The following is an 18,938-nucleotide window of genomic DNA, read 5'->3' on the forward strand; positions in this document are numbered from 1 at the left end:
CTGATAGGTTAATTTTAAGCTAATTTCAATCTGACAGCAAGTCAACGGGGCTCCGTACAGATGACGCTGCATCCAAAGCAGGCACCAGAATCCTTATCATGAAGACTTGCGCTGTGTACACCTTGCCACGAATGGAATGACTGAAAGCCTACCTTGCTGTCTGAGACGGCCACATACTCCTTGGTCTGTGAATTGTAGACTGCTGAACAGGTTAGGGTCTGTCCTTGTTTCACCGTCCAGCTGCTCAGCGGCTTCTGGTCTGAAACCTGTCAGAGAAACAAAACACAAGAAGGCTTAATACCACTTCCCCAAAGAAGACTCCACCAGCCACAACACAAAACGTTTTCCTCTGCTTGATCAAGCCATAGTGTAACTTTCATCATGTTGGATGAAAGATCACGACACAAGCAAGCGAGGCCGATTCTGAGAGTTGACATTTACTGAGAAGGAGCAGTTCGGTGGGTTATGTAGTTGTATATGGAGCTGTACAGAAGCTATGCCTTACAATTCAAAGCCATCATTCGTTAGCAAGATGTGTGCGTGTGTTGCGGTGGATGAAGCGGCCGTTGGCTAACATTTGCTTGTTTTTGTACGTTAGCCTGGCATGATGTTTACTCCAACGTCTGCGAGCTTTACTTACGGTTTTAACTGAAAAGGAGGCAAGTTACTATTATAACTAGCTCAGGTTTCAGTCTTGTCCTCTAGGTTTCCATCACTGTTGCTATGAACAGCCGAGGATGTCCACACGAGTTACAGCTAACTGTTACAGGTCGCATAACGTTATATCAGCTAGCCCAGGTTAGGAGAGCCTCCTCAAAACAGTCGTTAAACGTTACCTTGTACAGCGTGATAGATCTGGTTGAGTCGGTGACGACGACATGGTCGCTGTCTCTCTCCGCTTCGATCCCCTGAATGCCTGAATGTGACAGATTTTGAGCTGGAACAAGTCCGCACAACGTGTATCCCTCATACAGAGCGGCCATGCTGGACGAGAAGAAAGTGGAACTCGTCGGACCTCGCGAGAACAGAAGAATGTATCTCGGAGTGCCACCGGAACCACGACTGTTTCTGCTGCACTGCCCCCTGCACCCATGGATGTGTTCAAATTGGTAAAATCTATCAATCTATCTATCAATATATCAGTATGACTGTCTATCCAGGTAGCCATCTGTGATCAGTCTGTTTGTCTACATACTGTGTTTTGACCTTTTTTTTTTCACCATCAAAATATGTCCACACGGCCAATGAGCTACATTCACACTTGTCTCGAGGACAGTCTGGATTATTTAAGTTGTTTCTATTTAATAAGGTGCAGCATCTCCACCATAGACAAAACGAAAGACCGACATTGCCATTCTTAGGCTAGAGTAACTACCACTAAAATTTAGCCTATAGCGCAAGTTTGTGGCTGCTTGATACCTTCTGTGCTGTCATGAATCATAGTTCCGTCTTGTTCGGGGATAAAACAGGAGATTTAAGAGGAATAAATGTATGCATGTAACACATATCAACTTTTCATGTGTGGGGGAAGTAGCCTAGCCAATTGCTAATTCAGATTTAGAGAGGTGACTAAAGGGCATTTATGTTATGTGTTTTCCATTCCCCTCTTGCTAATGATGACCCTTTTATATTATATTTATTTACTATTATAATAGTTTGGAAAACTGTATACAATGAACATGATCTTGACAGTGGTGGTCAGTAAACACGCAACTCAGGCCATTAATTTAATACCTTTCAAAATCACAGACATTTTAATGAACATTTGCAACAAGGCAGATTTGTAGAGCACTTATTACAATATTGTTTAGTCCACTTTCACCTTTGGCTTTAAAACAACTGATAATGTCAAGACAAACATTTTACTAAAGCCCCACATCTCATTACTTTGAACCTGGACATTTCTGCTTGTGGCTACAATTAATACATTGCCATACATCCCATTCATTAAACTCAACTGCCAATCATATATTGTTTGGTTATATTGCAAGTTGACTTGCCTAAGTGAATCATTAACAGAAAAAGAAGCAGCAGAATAACTTTCCCAATTTCATAATCACAACAGAGTCAGATTATATCTGAATGTAGAATTTGTGGGAATTGTGCAACATGCAACACAAAGAGCGAGATCATGTTCTTTCATTTTAGAGACCAGAACACACCAGTGGCTATTCCATATTGCAGTAATTTATCATCAGAGAAGGGATCCGCTTCTGTTTCAGCACTGTTGGATTTCTGATGGAAGTGAACCTGAATAAAGGTCATAAGTAATTCTGCTGGGCTCTAGAAAAGACAGAGAGAGAGCAAGAGAGAGAGAGAGAGAGAGAACAGGTTAGAATGTTTATACTTACTATAATGTAAGTATAGATAACTCTGAACTATGATCTGATGTTACAGAAAAACAAACTGTCTTTTATAATCCAAGGAACAGATCCAAAAGCATCTATTTTTCCTGCTGGGTTTTGCTGTTTTTTGGCTAGGTTGAGTAACAACAGGTCTAAAATACTTGTGGCTGCAATAATTGACATGAAATTGCTATATGATCAAGTCCTATGTGTAGGAGACTGTAAATATGTCATCTGTCATGACATTTCCTTTTTGGAAATGTATGATATGATGAGAATACTTAGTATTGCAGTTTTCCTAAATGTGTGGGATGATAGTGCTCTGCACAGACTAGCCTATGCCATCAACTGATTGTTAGACTAGTACTCCTCTGCTTGGAGTTCTACAAATTGTAAAAATTTGAATTGGGTTAAATAGGGAAACCTTTCTGTAACAAATTGAGTGAAACAGGAGAATGAGGGCAAATAATTTGGCTGTGAAACACTTGGATCATATAGTGCATCAGCTGTTCTGATCATTTTAGTGGACAAAACTTATATTATTTAAAGTTTTTGAAACATGGTCACTTTAAATCCATTAATATTTGACAGTTGGAGTTGGAGGAGAGCAGTTAATAACTTCAATTAAACATCTGCCGCTGCAAAGCTGGCACTGCTGATGTGAGGCTGAACAGTGATAAGTAAAGTGACAAACATAAAAATAAAGAAAAGAGAACAAACTAAAACATATCTAGTGTCCTGACTATTGTGCTACTTTTTATGATACATTGTGCTTGTCATAAAATATTCCTTACGTTCAAAGCATTCTGGGATTTTGAGTTTTCCATCGATGCACTGGGTTGTCACTGCATAACCACACTTCCTGGCCTTGTCCTCGCAGTAGACTGAGACAATTTCTTTATGCAAGACTTTGTTAGGACTAAGGTCTTTTATCCACATCTTCTTTCCTTTGTATAATATCCTACCTCTCTGTATGCCAACACTGCAAGGAGCTGTCAATCACAAGGAAAAGAGAAAAACATTATACTGATGAGTGTTTTGTGTAATATTGAAAGAAATTAAAACGTGAAACGTGATGTTCCCATATAATATGTCTGGGAATTTGGAGGAGTTTATATCAATTGGCATTGACAGTTTAGGTCTAAGTCAAATGCAGTGGTCTCTAAATTACCACTTTTACCAACACTGTAAAGCATTTCCTATTGTATTTACACCTCTGTAAAATGCAGGCTAATTAAAAAGAGTCATGGTATTGAAATAAAATTGGGAGTAAAAGTAATGGAACTGGGTTGGGATGGGATCGGCATCACCACAAGTCTGGGACAGAGTGGGAACAGGAATACATAAATCCATACTGGAAACAGGTGCAGCTATCGCCAAAATTAATAATGTCAAATGACTGCAATATTGGTTGTAGCCCTACCCTTGCAGGATGGCTTCTCAGACCAATTCCCATTCTGCTGACAAAAAATCTGGAGGCTTCCTTCAAGTACATAGTCTCCATGGCAGCCATATTTGACCGTTTCCATGAAGTCATACTCTCTCGGCTCGCGGTTTGACATGTAGCCTCTGTCAATGTTCTCCGGTGGAGGGCAGTTCACCACTGTAAGGGGAACAATTTAATCCTTTTATTAGAGAGGTAATGAAAATGTTATCTAGACCTCATGCTGTCTGTCATTATGAATTTATATATATTTTACCAATTGTTCGCCAGTTACACCCCTGTGTTGCAAAATCTGTGAATCCTGTGAATTACTAAATTACTCTGAGTTGGTAATTACTCTTGTGAAGGCTAAACATATTCAAATTTGAACATTTAGAATTTTACAGAAATATGGAAAGTGCAATAAAAGTCTGGAATCACACACAGAAGGAGAATTTCTGTTTTAATGTGTGATTGTGTTGGGCAAGTTACTCAGAAATTGTATTAGCTTGCTAGTTAGCCTAGGGAAGAGAGGGTATGTTGTCACACTTTTCACACCATCTAATATTTACTGAGCACCGTACATCACAATGGTACAAATGTCAAACCAAATGAAAGAATGAAGTCTTGGGCAGAAGTTTTGTATTCATTACATCTTAATATCTTATCTCATTATGGAGCTGTAGACTGTTGAATAGAGAGTGTGCACTTCTAACAATTTGCCCCATCGGCAGGTAAGTTGTCACACTGGATTATCAAACAGTTTGAACACTTAATTGTGAATATTGATTTCAATTTCAAATTGTAACTAGAAGTAAAATCAATCAACAATCAAGCAGAGCACACATTAAGTGGGACAACTTCTTTCTTTGAACTTTAAAATCGTTCTCTGGAGTGCAAATAGATCTATGGTAACTGAATGTAATGCTGCAGATAACTTGCTTAAATGTATAACTTCTTAACTAAACAGATGTGCAACAATGTGAATTTTGTGTACAACCTACATATGTATCTGACTAATCAGACATGTCTTTAGTGTCACAGTTCTGGCACACATAAATTGCCTGGCCTGAGGTGCAAGCATTGCAGGCCCATTTGTTGCATTTCACACACTTAAACCACATCTTCTTTCGAATATTGTATGAAAATGGCTCCACATAGATGAGGCCAAAAGAGATGTCGGCGGCTTACGTCAAAATTCTTAGCTGTACTTCTGATTGATTTGTTCTTCAACTTCACCTGCCTGACTGCCTTTAACATTATGTCAGGCGGTGGGATCAGAAGGGGTGCCGCTGACCTGCCGCACAGTTGCGCTTTCACTTAAAGGATAATGCGTTCAGTAACGCGTCGTTACTTGCCTTAGTAACTAGTAATAATATTGCTGTTTTAGAAAAGTAATTAGTTATAGGGAAAAGTAATATTATTAACGCGTTACTGCAATATTATTTAAACATAGCAGACGCAACCAACTGCTTTCTCCTCTGCTGATACCAAGATCAAGAATGAATTATGAACCTCAGTTCAAAGTTAGACAGTCAGAAATGTCACTATAGTCATGTAGGCCACTTTATTGTCACAGTAGGTATTATACAGCAGCTCCTGCTTTTCAAACCTTCATACCTCGACATTCAGGTGTCTTGGTCCACTCGCCACTGGCAGTGCACTCAGCTCTCGCATTGCCAAAAAGTACGTATGGAGGCAGGCACCGGTACGTCCCTGTGACGCCGTAATCAGTGGTGTTCCCTCTGATCCTCTTGTCATAAATTATCATCCCAAACTGTGGGATCGGAGCGAGACCACAGGAAAAAGCTACGAGGCAAGAGCCAGCACATGTCAATTTATTTGTTTTGACATATAATGCATGTTTGTGCTGTAGGCTATGTGTTTCCCCCTATTGTTTATAAGTATGTAGCCTATGTAGGCCTATTTGTATTTGTGTGCCTGTCTTCCAAGGTCACAGATGTTTTTGTACTAAAGCAACTACATATTGTATGTTGTATTCTTATTTTACTGGTCTAGCGGAAGGATGTAGTGGATTACATACGCTTGCACTCTGGTACTGGTGCGCTCCATGTTCCATTGGCAAGGCACTCAGCAGTGTGGGCTCCAGTCAAGAAGAACCTGTGCAGAGCAGCCATGTAATTCAGTCAGCTCATGTTTATGTTGCAGATGAATAGACAAAACACATAAACATTGACTCAGATCAGGAGTTTGGTTTAGCTACACCTACTATGTGATGAGAAGAATGGCACCAAAAAACATCTCTTTGTTGTGTCTGCTGATGTTTAATAGTGAATGTCAACTGCATATTTGCAAAGGTGAGAAAATATAAACTCAAACATATGGGTAGTTAGTTGATTGTATCACTTCCAATGTTTTTTCCCAGCGTTTGATTTTTCTGTGATTATCTTCACAATTCACTCATACCATGGTGCTAGTTGACACAAATTCTCTAAACATGCTTTACTGTTACAGTCTACTAGATGGAACTGTTGATCTGATAAGAGGTTCTGCATTAAAAAAATGCCACCAGTGATTTAGGGACAGCAAGGTGGCTGACAGAGCAAAGACACAAGTCAAACAATAAAATTCAACAAGATTGCTTTACCCTTCATGACAAGTGTAGTTGATGGTACTCTGGTACACAGTATCCTCATAGTACAGTTCTCCATTAGACACTGTATCAGGATACGGGCACCGTTTTGCTGCAGGAGAGAATACAGTAAGAAGAACGTGTAAATGGAAGGTTTTGCTATTCTGTTATTTTCTGTGAATAATGCAAACAAAATGACATGTCTGTCATAGCTGTGTACAACCTTAATAAAATTGTGATCTAGTTGTGCAGACTAAGATGTTCTCTGTTATTTATCTTGCCAATAACTTATTTAGTAGTACTGATTATAAATATTCAAGTATGCTGCAACATAAATGTGAAATCTACAGAATATGTGCTTATCTACATTAATAATACAAATGCAAATAAAGAGAGTGGTAATCATAATCTAGTAGAAAGGGTTCACATTGCTTTACATGCTTGATAAATATTCTTCACAAAATTAAGCATTGAAAATGAGTATTCATTTTATAGTAAAATTGGCAAATCTATGTTAATACAATTGATTTTTACAGTTACATTATTATAGAACTATATGAATATTACAAGAACTAGTTGCCTTTAAAAAGGTTATGTTACTGTTCAACTTGAAAGAAACCCTTTGATCTATAAATTTACAGCACAAGATTATCTGTCACAAGACCTCAAGTTCTCACTAGAATAATGGAGACCCACGTATGCACATTAATTTGGTTTTTGTCCATTGTCCACTGGCAGTGCAAACAATCTTCCGAGGTCCTGACACAGGGGTGTATCCCTGTTCACAGGACAGCGTTAACTCTGCACCGGGGCTGAAGTACCTCTGGAGCCCATCCTTTGCAATGTTGTCAGCCAGCTCAGGCCTAAAACATACTGCAAGGACAAAAGGATTTAATGATAATTGTGTATAGACTCTTAAATTGAATGTAGTCATGTGCTGACTCTGAGTCAGAGCAGTTTGTGTGTGTGTGTGTGTGTGTGCAAATAGATTTTTACAGTTACATTATTAAACTATATTAAACTTTTGCAAATTAATGTTAAGTGATATACTGGATTTGCACTATATGGTAATCAAAAAAGGAGTTTTAACTTTAAACATTAACTGTTTACTATAAAAAATAAAATTCAATGCAGCTCATTCAGAGCAATATTTACCAGAAGCTGATTATTCTGAAGTAATGTATCTCTCCTTAGGGCCATATTGGGCTGAACAATGTCAATTCTATTGCACATTATTGTCAACCATTCAAACAGTATAATTAACAACATTGGCAACATTTGACTAGGAATGAGCAACAGGAAACTTTACACATCACAATCAAAACCAAAATCAAAAATTTCTCTTGTGACGAACAGAGAATTTTATACAGACAAGGAAGAAAAACTAATGAAATGAAATAATTGGCTTTTATCCCTGTACTAGACACTAAACATGATCATTACAAGTTAAGCAAATGCCTTTAGAATCTGTGTCTTGTATGATTCAGAGATTCCCTGATGCTAGTCATATAAACAGTGTAGTAATAACTATGTACTATGTATAATGTTAAATAAAATCCATTAATTATAGCAAATACCGTTGTCTTGCTCAGATGTCACAAGGGCAAAAAACACAAACAGACATAGCAGAAGCAAAGTCAGCATGCGTTCCATTGTAGATTAAGTGCAGATGTTCCTCTGTTCTTTCCTCTGGTCTCTGGTTCAAATACTGAATCTCTGTCCCCTCTTTCACTGCTGTTTGTGTTCCTCTAAAAGTAAACAGATAAGAGCAGCATGAAGTAACCGCTCGCTGCCGATCCTTGTTTTGTTGTCTGCTTTTTTAGCTTGCTACTTGCAATAACAGATTGTAACCCTTGTGACAGTTTACTGGAAGTGAAACACTCCAGCAGCGGACTTTCCCTCATTGCTGCAATGTTATGCACCAACTGAAATGTACCTTTTTTTTTTTTTTTACATTTTATTCGGCCCCATTTTGCTCTTGTTTAAATAATTTGAAATAGATTACCATAATGAGACACATAAAACAAAAGAACACCATGGAATACTGAGTTGTCTATTACTAACAATTCATCAATGTGATGAGGTTTCCAGAAATTTTCATTCACCCCTCCATCATTTTTCATGGCCTGCTTTATGCCCTATGCAACACCATAAAGAAATAAAAAAGAAAAATAGCGCATCAAGGCTAATTAATAATGCAGTCTCAGCAAATGTTGAAAGACAAAGAGATGTTAAAAAAGTTATTACATGAAATATTAGAATAGAATTCTCAAACATGTGTGAGCAAAAGTTGATACATTGAATGGTACGTCGGTAAAAGACTGCCTCGCAGAGAGTGGCTACAGATTTGATATCAATGTCCAAATTCAAATGAGTTGAAATCAGGTGATGCACTGATTCAGGTGAAAGTGTACATGTCCATGAAATTTTGCAATGGTGCATTACCAAAGCTATACAACATGTTATTGTTATGTATGTTAACTATTTCTGTCACACTTTCAAGTTTTAAAAAGCTTTTCCAGTAATATTCAAGATGAGGTGCAATAAAGCAGTGGTTCTCAAACTTTTTCACACAGATATAATCTTTTTATGGTCTCGCCCTTTGTGTAATTTTGTGTCATTGTCTTGAAGGCATTTCACCACTCATCACTTCATCACTAATTGGATGTGGGTTGTCTACACCATGATATCTCATAAGAATGGTTATAGTCACATGAAAGTTATGAGGGAGACCAGATGATGTCAGATAATTGTGGACACACATAGCTCAGATCTTCATTTTTAATTTTAACCTCTGTGTTGGGTACAGGTATGTATGTACAGTATGTATATATCTGCAGACTGGAAACTACACAGGCTCTTTAGGTCAATGACTCTCTACAGTACCACATCACCATTTTACGTCCATATTTTATTATTAATTACACCTTTTGCTCTATCATTACTTGAAAATGACAAAATAAAAGATGAAGGTGACCAATAATAAAAGTCTTATAGTAGTAGCATATCATTACAGACTCATTATTCATGATCCTATCTTTTATATATTATCAGAGCACATGTTGTTTCAGGTCATTCTGTTATGCAGGTCTTGCAGGTCTTGCAGTGCTTGCAGGGGGTGAAGCAGCACACATTGCGATTTCTGATGGAAGGGTTTTGGCCCTTAAGTTGTACTCCACCTTGCCTGGTTCTAAAAGCAAGAAAAAGAAAGGCATATATATTACTATAATCATAACATGCATGACTGCATGGAATCAAAATAGGCTTTTATGAAGGCAAAGACTTATTATGTATAATTTTTAGAGAAAAAAGTGCTTATGGTGCCTAAGTAAACAGAGCATTACTTTTATATTTGGAGGCATGTGCACTGCTCAGTCTTCATCTTTATATCATACTCTTTGAATACACTTCTGTAATTGACATGGACTTGACTTGCGAGGTCATGACTATGGTGCTGGCTGTATTTAGTGAAAAACTGTCTGTCGAGCATCCAGACCTCAACAGGTGGAACTAGAGAGGTTTGAATTAGATGTATTTCGCAGACGAGAACTCACCCTCAAAGCACTCTGGGATGGGGAGTGTTCCATCGTTACAGGTGCTGGCCACAGGGTAGCCACAGCTCTCAGCTCTGTTCAGACAATAGAAGACAACATGTTCTCCATGAAGGACTCTGTTTGGTTTCAGGTCTGCAATCCAGAGCTTCTTGGCATTGTAGAAGATACGGCCTCTTTTGATGCCCACTTTGCAGGGAGCTGGATGGAAAAACAGAGATGTTTAAGCATGTTTTCACCAGATGTTGTACAATTCACTCAGGGGATTATAACATTAGTATGGGATTGATGTTAATTTTAACTTTAACTTTGGTTTACTTATTGTCTGCTGATAAACTGAATCCAGAATATTTTGCAACACTGTAGTCTTAGGGCAGTTTAAGATCTGATTTTCCTGTAACTCACCCCTGCAAACTGGCTTGGAAGACCAGTTTCCTGTGTTTTGGCACTGTATCTCCGCCTCACCATCCAGAACATAGTGCTCATTGCAGGCGTACTTAACCTTGTCCTTGTAGCCGTGTTGTCTCATCACAGCAAAGGTGATGAAACCATTTGGTATGCCTGATGGGATGGAGCAGCTCACCTCTGGGATGTTCAAAAACAGGTAAAAAATGTGAGGAGGTATTATTTCATAGTCACAATTTGAAACATCAAAAACAATTCTTTTTGATTTAACAAACCAGGATGGAGAGAAATAGATGACAGGGGAAGAGAGAACACACTGACAGTGTCTGCGTACCCCGGCACAACGGTGGCTCGGTTGCACTTCCATCAGCCAGGCAGGCTCCCCTCTCATAACTTGGTGCCTTTGGTGGGTTACACTCGTATGTCCAGCCTTGCCCATAAATGGTGGTGGTTCCTGTAACTGGCTTGTCAGGGACGATTCTTCCATCTCTAGGTGGCTTGGGCAGCGGACAATTCACAGCTGTAGGGAGAAAAAAAAAACACCCCTGACACCCTCTCTGAAGCCTTTCCTCTCTGTGAGCCAAAAGAATGAAAGTCAAAATGTTATTTATACTTCTTTCTAGGCAACAAAATGAGTTAAATATACCACCATTAAATATACTCTAAAATATTACACGAAAATATAAATATAAATTTATATTTTCCTCCAGTACCTTTGCAGAGAGGTGGTGGATTGCTCCAGGTACCATCATGTAAACACCTACTCTCATTGGCTCCTTGCATGACGTATCTGACGAACAAAAGTTCACATTAATCTGACATGTATTACTGTAAACGCAACTTGTAATGATCTGTTTGGAACTATAAAGCAGTGGTTCTCAAAGTGGGGTCCGGGGACCCCCAGGGGTCCTTGAGAGGGTTTCAGGGGGTCCCCAGCAAAAAGGGGAATAATTTATTTTCACTATAATTCCATCCATAAGTAACACAAAGACAGAATGTATGACTATTTTGGTAATAGGTTTCATACACTTTCTGTAATAAATAATCAAAAGCAAAAATGCAACCAGATGAGGGATCTTGGGGAAAAAAATCTTTCAAATGGGGGTCCGTGATCTAAAATGTGTCAGTTTAGGGGTCTAAAAGTTTGAGAACCACTGCTATAAAGGGACTTTGGCTGGCCATTCAGTCTTACCCGTCATCGCATGTGTAGTTGAGCACACTCTTGAACGGAGCTTCTGTCCTCCCCATTGCTAATGGCTGCAGAGGTCCAGGGATTGGGCACATCTTAGCTAGAGAAAAGATGGCACGAAACTGAATCTACATCTCTTGCAAGTTAGATAACACTGAGTGAGAAATCATTTGTAGAGAGGACAGCCAGCAGCGCAATAGAAAACACTTCATTTCTGACGAATGTCGTGGGTCTCATCCATGACAACTTTTTGTTCTAACACTTGAACAACTGGACCACCAGAACAGTTTCCTGGTTCCTGGCTCCTTGTTCGTGGCACGAGAATCAAAAACTCTCACAGTTAAGAGTCGTGATCTAATCATTTCTGTTTCCTGTGCTGCCTGCTTACCACAGCCCTGTGGCCGAGTTGTCACGTGACAAATGAACGACTCAAACCTAGAGACCCACAGTTGAGAGTCGTGAACTAATCAATTCTGTTTCCTGTGCTGACGGAGCCCATGCAGCTGCCATGTGACGAGTGAATGTAAGAGAAAAGTGTAAGACTATTCCCGCATGCGTGAAAATTAACAAATTACTCCCTCTGACTACCCCTTCCTCCTGAGTCATATACAATATACAATAATGACCCTCCCAGAATTATGTTCTTATCATAGTGAAAAAGACTAGGAAACAGCATTTTGGACCTCATCATGTGGCAGGTAAAGCAGCTGAAAGTAGATATCATGGAGTAAAATAAACCCCACAACACACTGGGGAGTTATTTCTCCTAAGGGTCATGGGAGACATTTTTTAGAGCGAGTTTTTTTAAAAAGGTCAGCACAAGCCCAATTTTTGTTAACACTTTGCTCACTTTTTGAATGTGTTGTAACAATTGAAGAATTGCAGCTGTTCTGGTGCGGCATCACTCTGAGCCAGAAGACAAAGAATTGTTAAAATGCATTGGAGTAAAAGTCCAACATCCAAGTAAACTCACGGGAGCACACCAGGTCTGACTGTGTCCATTCTCCTGTGGCGGTGCAGGTCATCCTTTGAGAGGTCACTGCTGAAGGCAAATAGCCCCGTTCACATGTGAGGGTCACCTCTTCTCCAACCTCATACACTCGTTTTAGGGTCAACTCATCAATCCCGTCAGTGGTAGGAGGTCGGCCACATACTGGTTAAAGATCAGAAATATTATATGAAATATATAAGGGGCAGGATTTGCAGGAATAATGTTCCCATTTTGCAGGTAAAATTTTAATTAGATCAGTAACTGTTCCTTGGTTTTTTTTACGTGACACAGTCTAGCCTACACCCCATAATCCATTGTATAGATTGTGTAGATTGTATTGTTGGGAAAGTTGTACAGAGTTTACTGAGTATGATGCCATACCACCAATTGAGTGGAACATGTAGATAAGATACAAAACTGCATAAAGGACAGTGCTTAAGAGCTGTAACAATGACAGCACCTCAAACAGGAAAACTTGCAGCGCATTAGCAAAAAGCAAAATTAATTAATTTCATGCTCAAAAACAAATGAAGCAATTATCCTGCTCCTTTTTACCTTTCACAGATGTTACAGCTGTGTATAAAGCTAGTTGGCTAAGGACCAGCAAAGCCAAATTCGGAGCCATCTTCTTGGGAGTGAAGTCTTCTGAAAGTCCCCTGCATCTGGGTGGGGATAAAGCCAACATAAGGGCTGCTGGGTAAATGTCCCCTGATAGCCTGCTCCAATCAGATGCCAGAGTGAGCTCCTATTGATTGAGCACAAAGGTCTTAACTCCTGCTTTTTGGTTGGGTTAGGAAAGGCTAGGAGGAATGGGTTGAATCAGCCTACAAGCGGAGGTAGTCCAGTTTATTAATAAAAAATAGAGACTCCTGCAGAACCATATAATCACTGAAATTATGTAATACCTAACTAGGTCAAACAATTTGTTGATTACCAGTAATACCATATGTCCTCAATGGGTAGATTCAACTAGGCAGACAGGCAACATTATTTAAATGAAATATGTCACTGGCAGCTAAAAGCTTTCACTCTTTTACTACTGTTTTACTTTATCTGAAGTGATGGATGTTTTAAATGGCTGTGAGCCCAACATCATTTGATTTCGGGGAAGAGCAGATCTGGTTTACCTAACCTGATTTAATTTTCAAATATTTGTCGACTGAGATCGTTAGGGTGCTCTGCTGGTCAGTGAACCTGCTGGAATTGATGAACTTAGAATAGATTAAGAGATAGCAAGCAAGTCAAAAGAGCTGGTAAACCCTCCATAACTGTGAGAAAATGTAATCCAGCTGAAGCAAACACCAGTAGTAGCAAGACACAAAAGCACATTATCAGAGACAAACACTGTGAGCTTAAATTGAAAATACTACAATGTTATTGATCACGTAGGAGATACTTCTACTTGTGTTTGAAAAATTATGATACACTGCAGTGCCAGAGGACATTTAAAATGACAATACATATTCTGGACTCAGGGCCTGATGAGGGGTCAGATATGGTTGGTAGCATGATAACCTAAGGCTCAGGTGTAAACTTGTTAGACAGTACGGTAAGTGCAATCTCCAATGGTGATCTCACTATTATCCCATGTTTTCTCTTTATAAGGCCCAAGTCCATTACAAAGATGGTTAGGCAAGTCTTTAATACAGTTGCATAATATTCATCTGGGCTAATTATTCTGAGCGTGAACCACAGAAAGGGTTGCCACTCAAACACAGCATTAATTGACCTAGTTGTGTGAATGTGAACTGATGTAATGCACAATTTGTACAGAGCAGCTAAAGATGTGCAACGCGCTATTGTTGCACACGAGGGCGCCCCATCCTAAATTCCTGCAACGGGACCAAGCGTTTCCCTCCCACAGCGAGTCCTGTTGCGTGAGATCAGCCGGTGTGAAGGAGGAAGCAGAGCGGAGCAGTGTCAAGTTAAGCAGACACATGTGGACCACGAGCAGGAAGTTTGTTTCAGAAATAAAATGAGCAAAACAGCCCTTTGGACAGTCACACCACTGGTTTAACATACCTAAGTAGTTTGGCAATTTAGATATTCCTATTTATGACCTGAAGGCTGCAGGTTAATCCTCAGAAGAGCTGACAATGTGGATATATTCTTCAATCATCTTTGTTTAACAGTAGAAGACAGAATTTGGAGAAAGGTTTCATGGGTTCTTTTAGATGGTTTAAAATGTTGGTGGGTATAGCTTTCATGTGTTGTTTGACAGCAGAGGCATGGACCCCTTAGTGACTGGAACTGAGCCTGCACAGATACAGGGCTACACCTTTTTATATACAGTCTATGGGCTACACTGAGGACATGATCATCAAATTATAACCAAGTTATACACTCACTTGGCAGTTTTTAAGGTAGCTACCTCTGGCTAAAACTAATGCAGTCCAACAGCTGTGAAAAAAATCCTACCTTCATGAAGGTTATGTTCAGTTTTAGAGAGATGATGTTTCAACTTTCAACTATGGTTGTATTACATAATACTGAGAGGTTTTTAAATATCTTAATATCACAGCTGCATTACTTTTAAACTAGGTGTGGACTATTTAATAATCTGAATGTAGATAACATCTAATCTCAGTTAAAGTTGCACTTTCAACTGTGTGACTTCAAATAACAATGATAACAATGTTGTATAAGGAGCTTGTGGCTCACTTTTAAAGCAAACTAGTCAAAACTAGCCCTTATCCATAAAAGCTCTGCATATATATATATATATATATATATATATATATATGTGTGTGTGTGTGTGTATACAAGTGGAAACAAGTGAGGTGTAATGCAAACTTGCTTTATATGCAAAATGTACATAGATGCCCTATACTATACTAGACTGCAACTCACGTTCTCAGTAGACTAAGTCTGCATATAATATTAACTTGACTTATGAGGCAGGTAGCACAGAGGCTAGAAAACAGCCTCTTCCGCAACGGACTTTGAATACAAAACATTTTTTTTAGACTTTTACTTTGAAGGTGGAGACCGGATGTAGCATTTTTTTACTCTGGCTAACTTGACCGCGTGGGGAGCTTTCAGTGGAGCAGCCCGGTGGTATCGACAGGCAGGGAAAGCCCTCAAACAGTAAGTACAGTGTCTCCGGTCCAGACCCCGCTCCGCACTCTGCTGGCTCTACTCTGTGGGCTGCGCCTGTAAACGGACAGAAGAACACTTCAAGACAGCAAGTCTGAGCTGTAGCACTGATTTGCTTTTAGGGGGACATGGCTGATGGAAGTTCAAACGACTCGTCCACCGTGGACGTAGCGAACAGGTTTGCTCGCAAAGGTGCTTTGAGGCAAAAAAACGTCCATGAAGTCAAGAACCATAAATTCATAGCCCGGTTCTTCAAGCAGCCGACTTTCTGCAGCCACTGCACCGACTTCATCTGGTAAGCCTTCCGTATCCCACCGCCCCCCCGAATCCTGCCTGTTGCATATTGGATAACTTCGGTCCAGTAGGCTACACCCTGCTAAATAAAACTTAAGGCTAACTTTCCCTTCTTGCTCGTGCAAGCTCTACACTTCTGAAAGACTTTCTTGCAAAGTGACTGAACACGGGGAAAGTAGTCTCCCTGGTAGATTTTACTCCAGAGATCCCAGTCTCTCGAAATTCTGTCCAAGCAGTCCCACATGGGAGGAGTTATGCTGTTGTTTGTGTTATTGGTGAAGCACTGAAAATAACGATGAGACTGTTTGTAGGAGAGTGAGTGAAACTTCTGTTTGTGGGTTTGATTTTATTTCCATTCTCTCATGGGAAAATATCCTGGCAAAATTGAAAGCATTGATTTTCATTTTTGTTGGACTAGATGGCACTCTTGCGAAAATGTCCAGGACTTCTGTTTGAGAACAACATTACTGGTGCAAAAACATAAATGAACACATTTCCGCAAGAGTGCCATTGTTATCAGGCTCAACAGGGTACTAAGGGGCAACTGTTCCTGCTGTTAAAGTCAGCTTTTCTTGTTGCCTTCCCTGATCAACACATTACTGCTGTGACGTGGCAGAGGAAATTACTTGGTTAAAGTCTTTGGATGAGTTATAGGTTTCCCTCCCTGACAGTAGTCAGTAGGAATTAGCTGGGTTTTAAAGCCTTCCATCTATTGGTTTTTACAACTCAAGTATTTATTGCCAAAAAACAAACCTTGCATAGCTGTACACTGTCTAGATTGTTTTGGAGAAATTTTGCAGTTTTCTGGCACTGTGAGCCCGTCTGAAGAAGCAATTCACCAAACTGCAGAGACAAGGCTCAACACATGTACATGGTATTCAGTTGAAACACACAAGTAGGCAGTGACGTGCAGAGTGTTGTCTTTATGCTGCACTTCCTTCCTCTAGTGGATTGTGGGGAGACAATCCTCCAAACATATATTTCTGATCATTATATCTGGACTGCCTATTCAGATCTCTAGCCACTTGTCTGTGTCTCCCTTTTAACTTCTCTCTCAGCCTGTAGTGTAATGATCAGAGGTCAGTAGTTCAAGGTTCAAGAGTCACCAAATAAATAAATGTAACCTTTCATACTTCCGTTTAGTCTTCAGTTTAGCTTTAGGCTTTACTTTTTTTATTGTGCTGTTTTTCTAGTGAGCTATCAGTGTAGTTCTATATTAACTGTGAGAGGGGTGAACATGCAGGCAGCTTGGCAGGATTGCACCCACATTAACAGTCTCCTGGTGTTGCGAGTGGAAGTGTGATCTCAGGCCTTTTATTGCTGGTGGCCTTTACAGCACCTGACCTCTGCCCAGTCAAACACACCTCCTTAGCACAAGCTCACCATGAAACTGAAAGACAACAACTTGTTGCTTTGCTTTGTAAATTAAATAAGGGAGCCTGTAATTGTGATGTTTAATTATATTTGGATTTTGTCATTATGTTGTTTTTTTTTTTTTTTTTTGTATAGTTTTCAGTTTACAACATTGTTTTATTTCCTGACAGTGTGATCTATAATCAAATCATTAATTCGTCAGCAGTAAAACACACACTAGGTGACCAAAAGTTTGTGGACACCCAAACATTACATGCATATGCGACACCTCATTCCAAAACTACGGGTGGTAGTCTGCTGCTATTATGCAGCGGCCTTCACTCCTCTGGAGAGGCTTTCTTATAAGATTTTGTAACCTGGCTGCAGGGATTTGCTCCCATCCAGCCACAAGTGCATTAGTTAAGTCAGCTCTGATGTCTGGCTCACAGTCTGCGTTTCAGTTCAACCCAAATGTGTTGGATCGGTTTAAGGTCAGGGCTCTGTGCAGGCCAGTCAAGTTCCTCCACGGCAACCCAACCCAACAAGCCCCCCGTCCCCCCCAGACACCCCAAAATATCTCTTTGTGGACCTCGGTTTTTCACAGGCATTGTTGTCATGTTGAAAAACAAGAAAGGGCTTTCCCTAAACTCTTGCCACAAAGTCGGAAGCATGTTGTTGTCTAAAATATTATTGTGTGCTGTACACTTCCCTCAAATGGAACTAAGGGGCCTTCTCCAAATCTTGAAAAACACAGGAGAGTCCACATACTTTGGTCATAAAGTGTTTGTGTTGAGCGGTGCTCTTTAATATTTATTTTATCGATTTGGTTGGGGGAGAGGACAATCAGTACTTCCAGCTAAATGTGAACATTTGAAAGCCCTGCAATTTTCACGTTCAATAGTGATGTACATGCGTTTTCTGTGTGAGTGAGGCAGAGAGAGTAAACAACTGTTTAATTCAGCCTTTTTTGTTTTCACAGGGGGTTTGGAAAACAAGGATTCCAGTGCCAAGGTAAAAACAAAATTGACTGACATCTGACTCGCGCAGATATTACGAGGTGTGTGTGTGTGTGTGTGTGTGTGTGTGTGTGTGTGTGTGACATGCGCATAGGCCTTAGGAAATTCCGCTTTTCTCTGATGTCTGCACATATTGTAGGATCTCCTTTGCTGCTTTACACATGTCACATGAACACATCACACTTAGGGTTGATCCATTTTTCTCTCTCATAATCAACGTGCCCAAACGTTCATAACCATTTTCACGCACAATTTCCAATCTGCTTTTGACTTGTTGTCTATTTTGCAAGCGTGCCATTATTTGTTTACCCACAGTCAGGTTGGTGTTATTGCAGTCATAATGTGTCTAAATCATGTGGCCTAAAGGAAATGAGCCTAGAATAACATTGTTTTTCATTATTTAACAGTATAGCAAGTGTTCAGCAGCATTGAACTAGAGGGGTTTTGCTGTTTCTTTCTGTGGTCTAATATTATGAATTAATCTTTCTGATATCTATCATACTGCGAACAGTTCTTTTGAGTTGATTATCACGGTGATAATTTGAATTTAATGTACTATACAACTGCTTACTATCAGTAAAATGCTTTTGCTTAGAAAAAACAGACCTGTTGGTGGACAACAGTTTGGCAAAAGGGACTAATGGAAGAGTGTTTGGTATCAGCTGTGTGAGCTGAAAACAAG

General features: G+C 39.7%; 4 protein-coding genes across 7 annotated transcripts in view; 1 reads left to right on the forward strand and 3 right to left on the reverse strand.

The window, feature by feature from the left end:
- Positions 1-1,039, reverse strand: part of nol11 (nucleolar protein 11) — a 10,140-nt gene extending 9,101 nt beyond the window's left edge. Inside the window, exons 1-2 of the mRNA XM_046048481.1 lie at positions 837-1,039; positions 153-266 (exon numbers count right to left, since the gene is read on the reverse strand). Of these exons, the coding sequence (XP_045904437.1) occupies positions 153-266; positions 837-983 (261 nt within the window). The 5' untranslated portion in view covers positions 984-1,039. The remainder of the gene's footprint in view (positions 1-152; positions 267-836) is intronic.
- Positions 1,040-1,714: 675 nt separating this feature from the next.
- On the reverse strand, positions 1,715-8,173 carry LOC123970471 (beta-2-glycoprotein 1-like). The gene is made up of 8 exons (XM_046048516.1): positions 7,939-8,173; positions 7,058-7,234; positions 6,377-6,473; positions 5,813-5,889; positions 5,389-5,577; positions 3,769-3,948; positions 3,140-3,337; positions 1,715-2,283 (listed from the first exon to the last, which is right to left on the reverse strand). Exons 1-8 carry the CDS (start codon positions 8,012-8,014, stop codon positions 2,219-2,221), a joined length of 1,059 nt encoding a protein of 352 aa, XP_045904472.1. The 5' UTR covers positions 8,015-8,173; the 3' UTR covers positions 1,715-2,218.
- Positions 8,174-9,128: 955 nt separating this feature from the next.
- Positions 9,129-13,164, reverse strand: LOC123970014 (beta-2-glycoprotein 1-like). 2 transcript variants are annotated; one of them, XM_046047859.1, is made up of 8 exons: positions 13,053-13,164; positions 12,480-12,659; positions 11,510-11,606; positions 11,031-11,107; positions 10,652-10,837; positions 10,318-10,497; positions 9,916-10,113; positions 9,129-9,551 (listed from the first exon to the last, which is right to left on the reverse strand). In XM_046047859.1, exons 1-8 carry the CDS (start codon positions 13,120-13,122, stop codon positions 9,442-9,444), a joined length of 1,098 nt encoding a protein of 365 aa, XP_045903815.1. In that variant the 5' UTR covers positions 13,123-13,164; the 3' UTR covers positions 9,129-9,441. The 2 variants fall into 2 exon arrangements, with proteins under 2 accessions (XP_045903815.1, XP_045903814.1); XM_046047858.1 differs by lacking the exons at positions 12,480-12,659; positions 13,053-13,164 and adding an exon at positions 12,357-12,445.
- Positions 13,165-15,555: 2,391 nt separating this feature from the next.
- prkcaa (protein kinase C, alpha, a) overlaps positions 15,556-18,938 on the forward strand; it is a 178,428-nt gene continuing 175,045 nt past the window's right edge. For all 3 annotated transcript variants that reach the window (XM_046046364.1, XM_046046365.1, XM_046046366.1), the window contains exons 1-2: positions 15,556-15,888; positions 18,220-18,251. In XM_046046364.1, coding sequence (XP_045902320.1) covers positions 15,722-15,888; positions 18,220-18,251 — 199 coding nt within the window. In that variant the 5' untranslated portion in view covers positions 15,556-15,721. The remainder of the gene's footprint in view (positions 15,889-18,219; positions 18,252-18,938) is intronic.

This window comes from Micropterus dolomieu, linkage group LG04 (assembly GCF_021292245.1).
Source record: "Micropterus dolomieu isolate WLL.071019.BEF.003 ecotype Adirondacks linkage group LG04, ASM2129224v1, whole genome shotgun sequence".
Classification (NCBI taxonomy): Eukaryota; Metazoa; Chordata; class Actinopteri; order Centrarchiformes; family Centrarchidae; genus Micropterus; species Micropterus dolomieu.

What these genes read in the sequence shown, in the direction of transcription:
- LOC123970471 (XM_046048516.1), bottom strand. Translation starts at nt 8,014, where the DNA reads ATGGAACGCATGCTGACTTTGCTTCTGCTATGTCTGTTTGTGTTTTTT. An exon ending in AACTACACTTGTCATGAAGG is followed by an intron (nt 5,890 to 6,376) that starts GTAAAGCAATCT and finishes TGCTCTGCACAG; the next exon opens with GTTCTTCTTGACTGGAGCCC. An exon ending in AATCCCAGAATGCTTTGAAC is followed by an intron (nt 2,284 to 3,139) that starts GTAAGGAATATT and finishes TGTCTTTTCTAG; the next exon opens with AGCCCAGCAGAATTACTTAT.
- LOC123970014 (XM_046047859.1), bottom strand. Translation starts at nt 13,122, where the DNA reads ATGGCTCCGAATTTGGCTTTGCTGGTCCTTAGCCAACTAGCTTTATAC. An exon ending in AGCTGTAACATCTGTGAAAG is followed by an intron (nt 12,660 to 13,052) that starts GTAAAAAGGAGC and finishes ATCTTTAACCAG; the next exon opens with TATGTGGCCGACCTCCTACC. An exon ending in CGAGCCACCGTTGTGCCGGG is followed by an intron (nt 10,498 to 10,651) that starts GTACGCAGACAC and finishes TGAACATCCCAG; the next exon opens with AGGTGAGCTGCTCCATCCCA.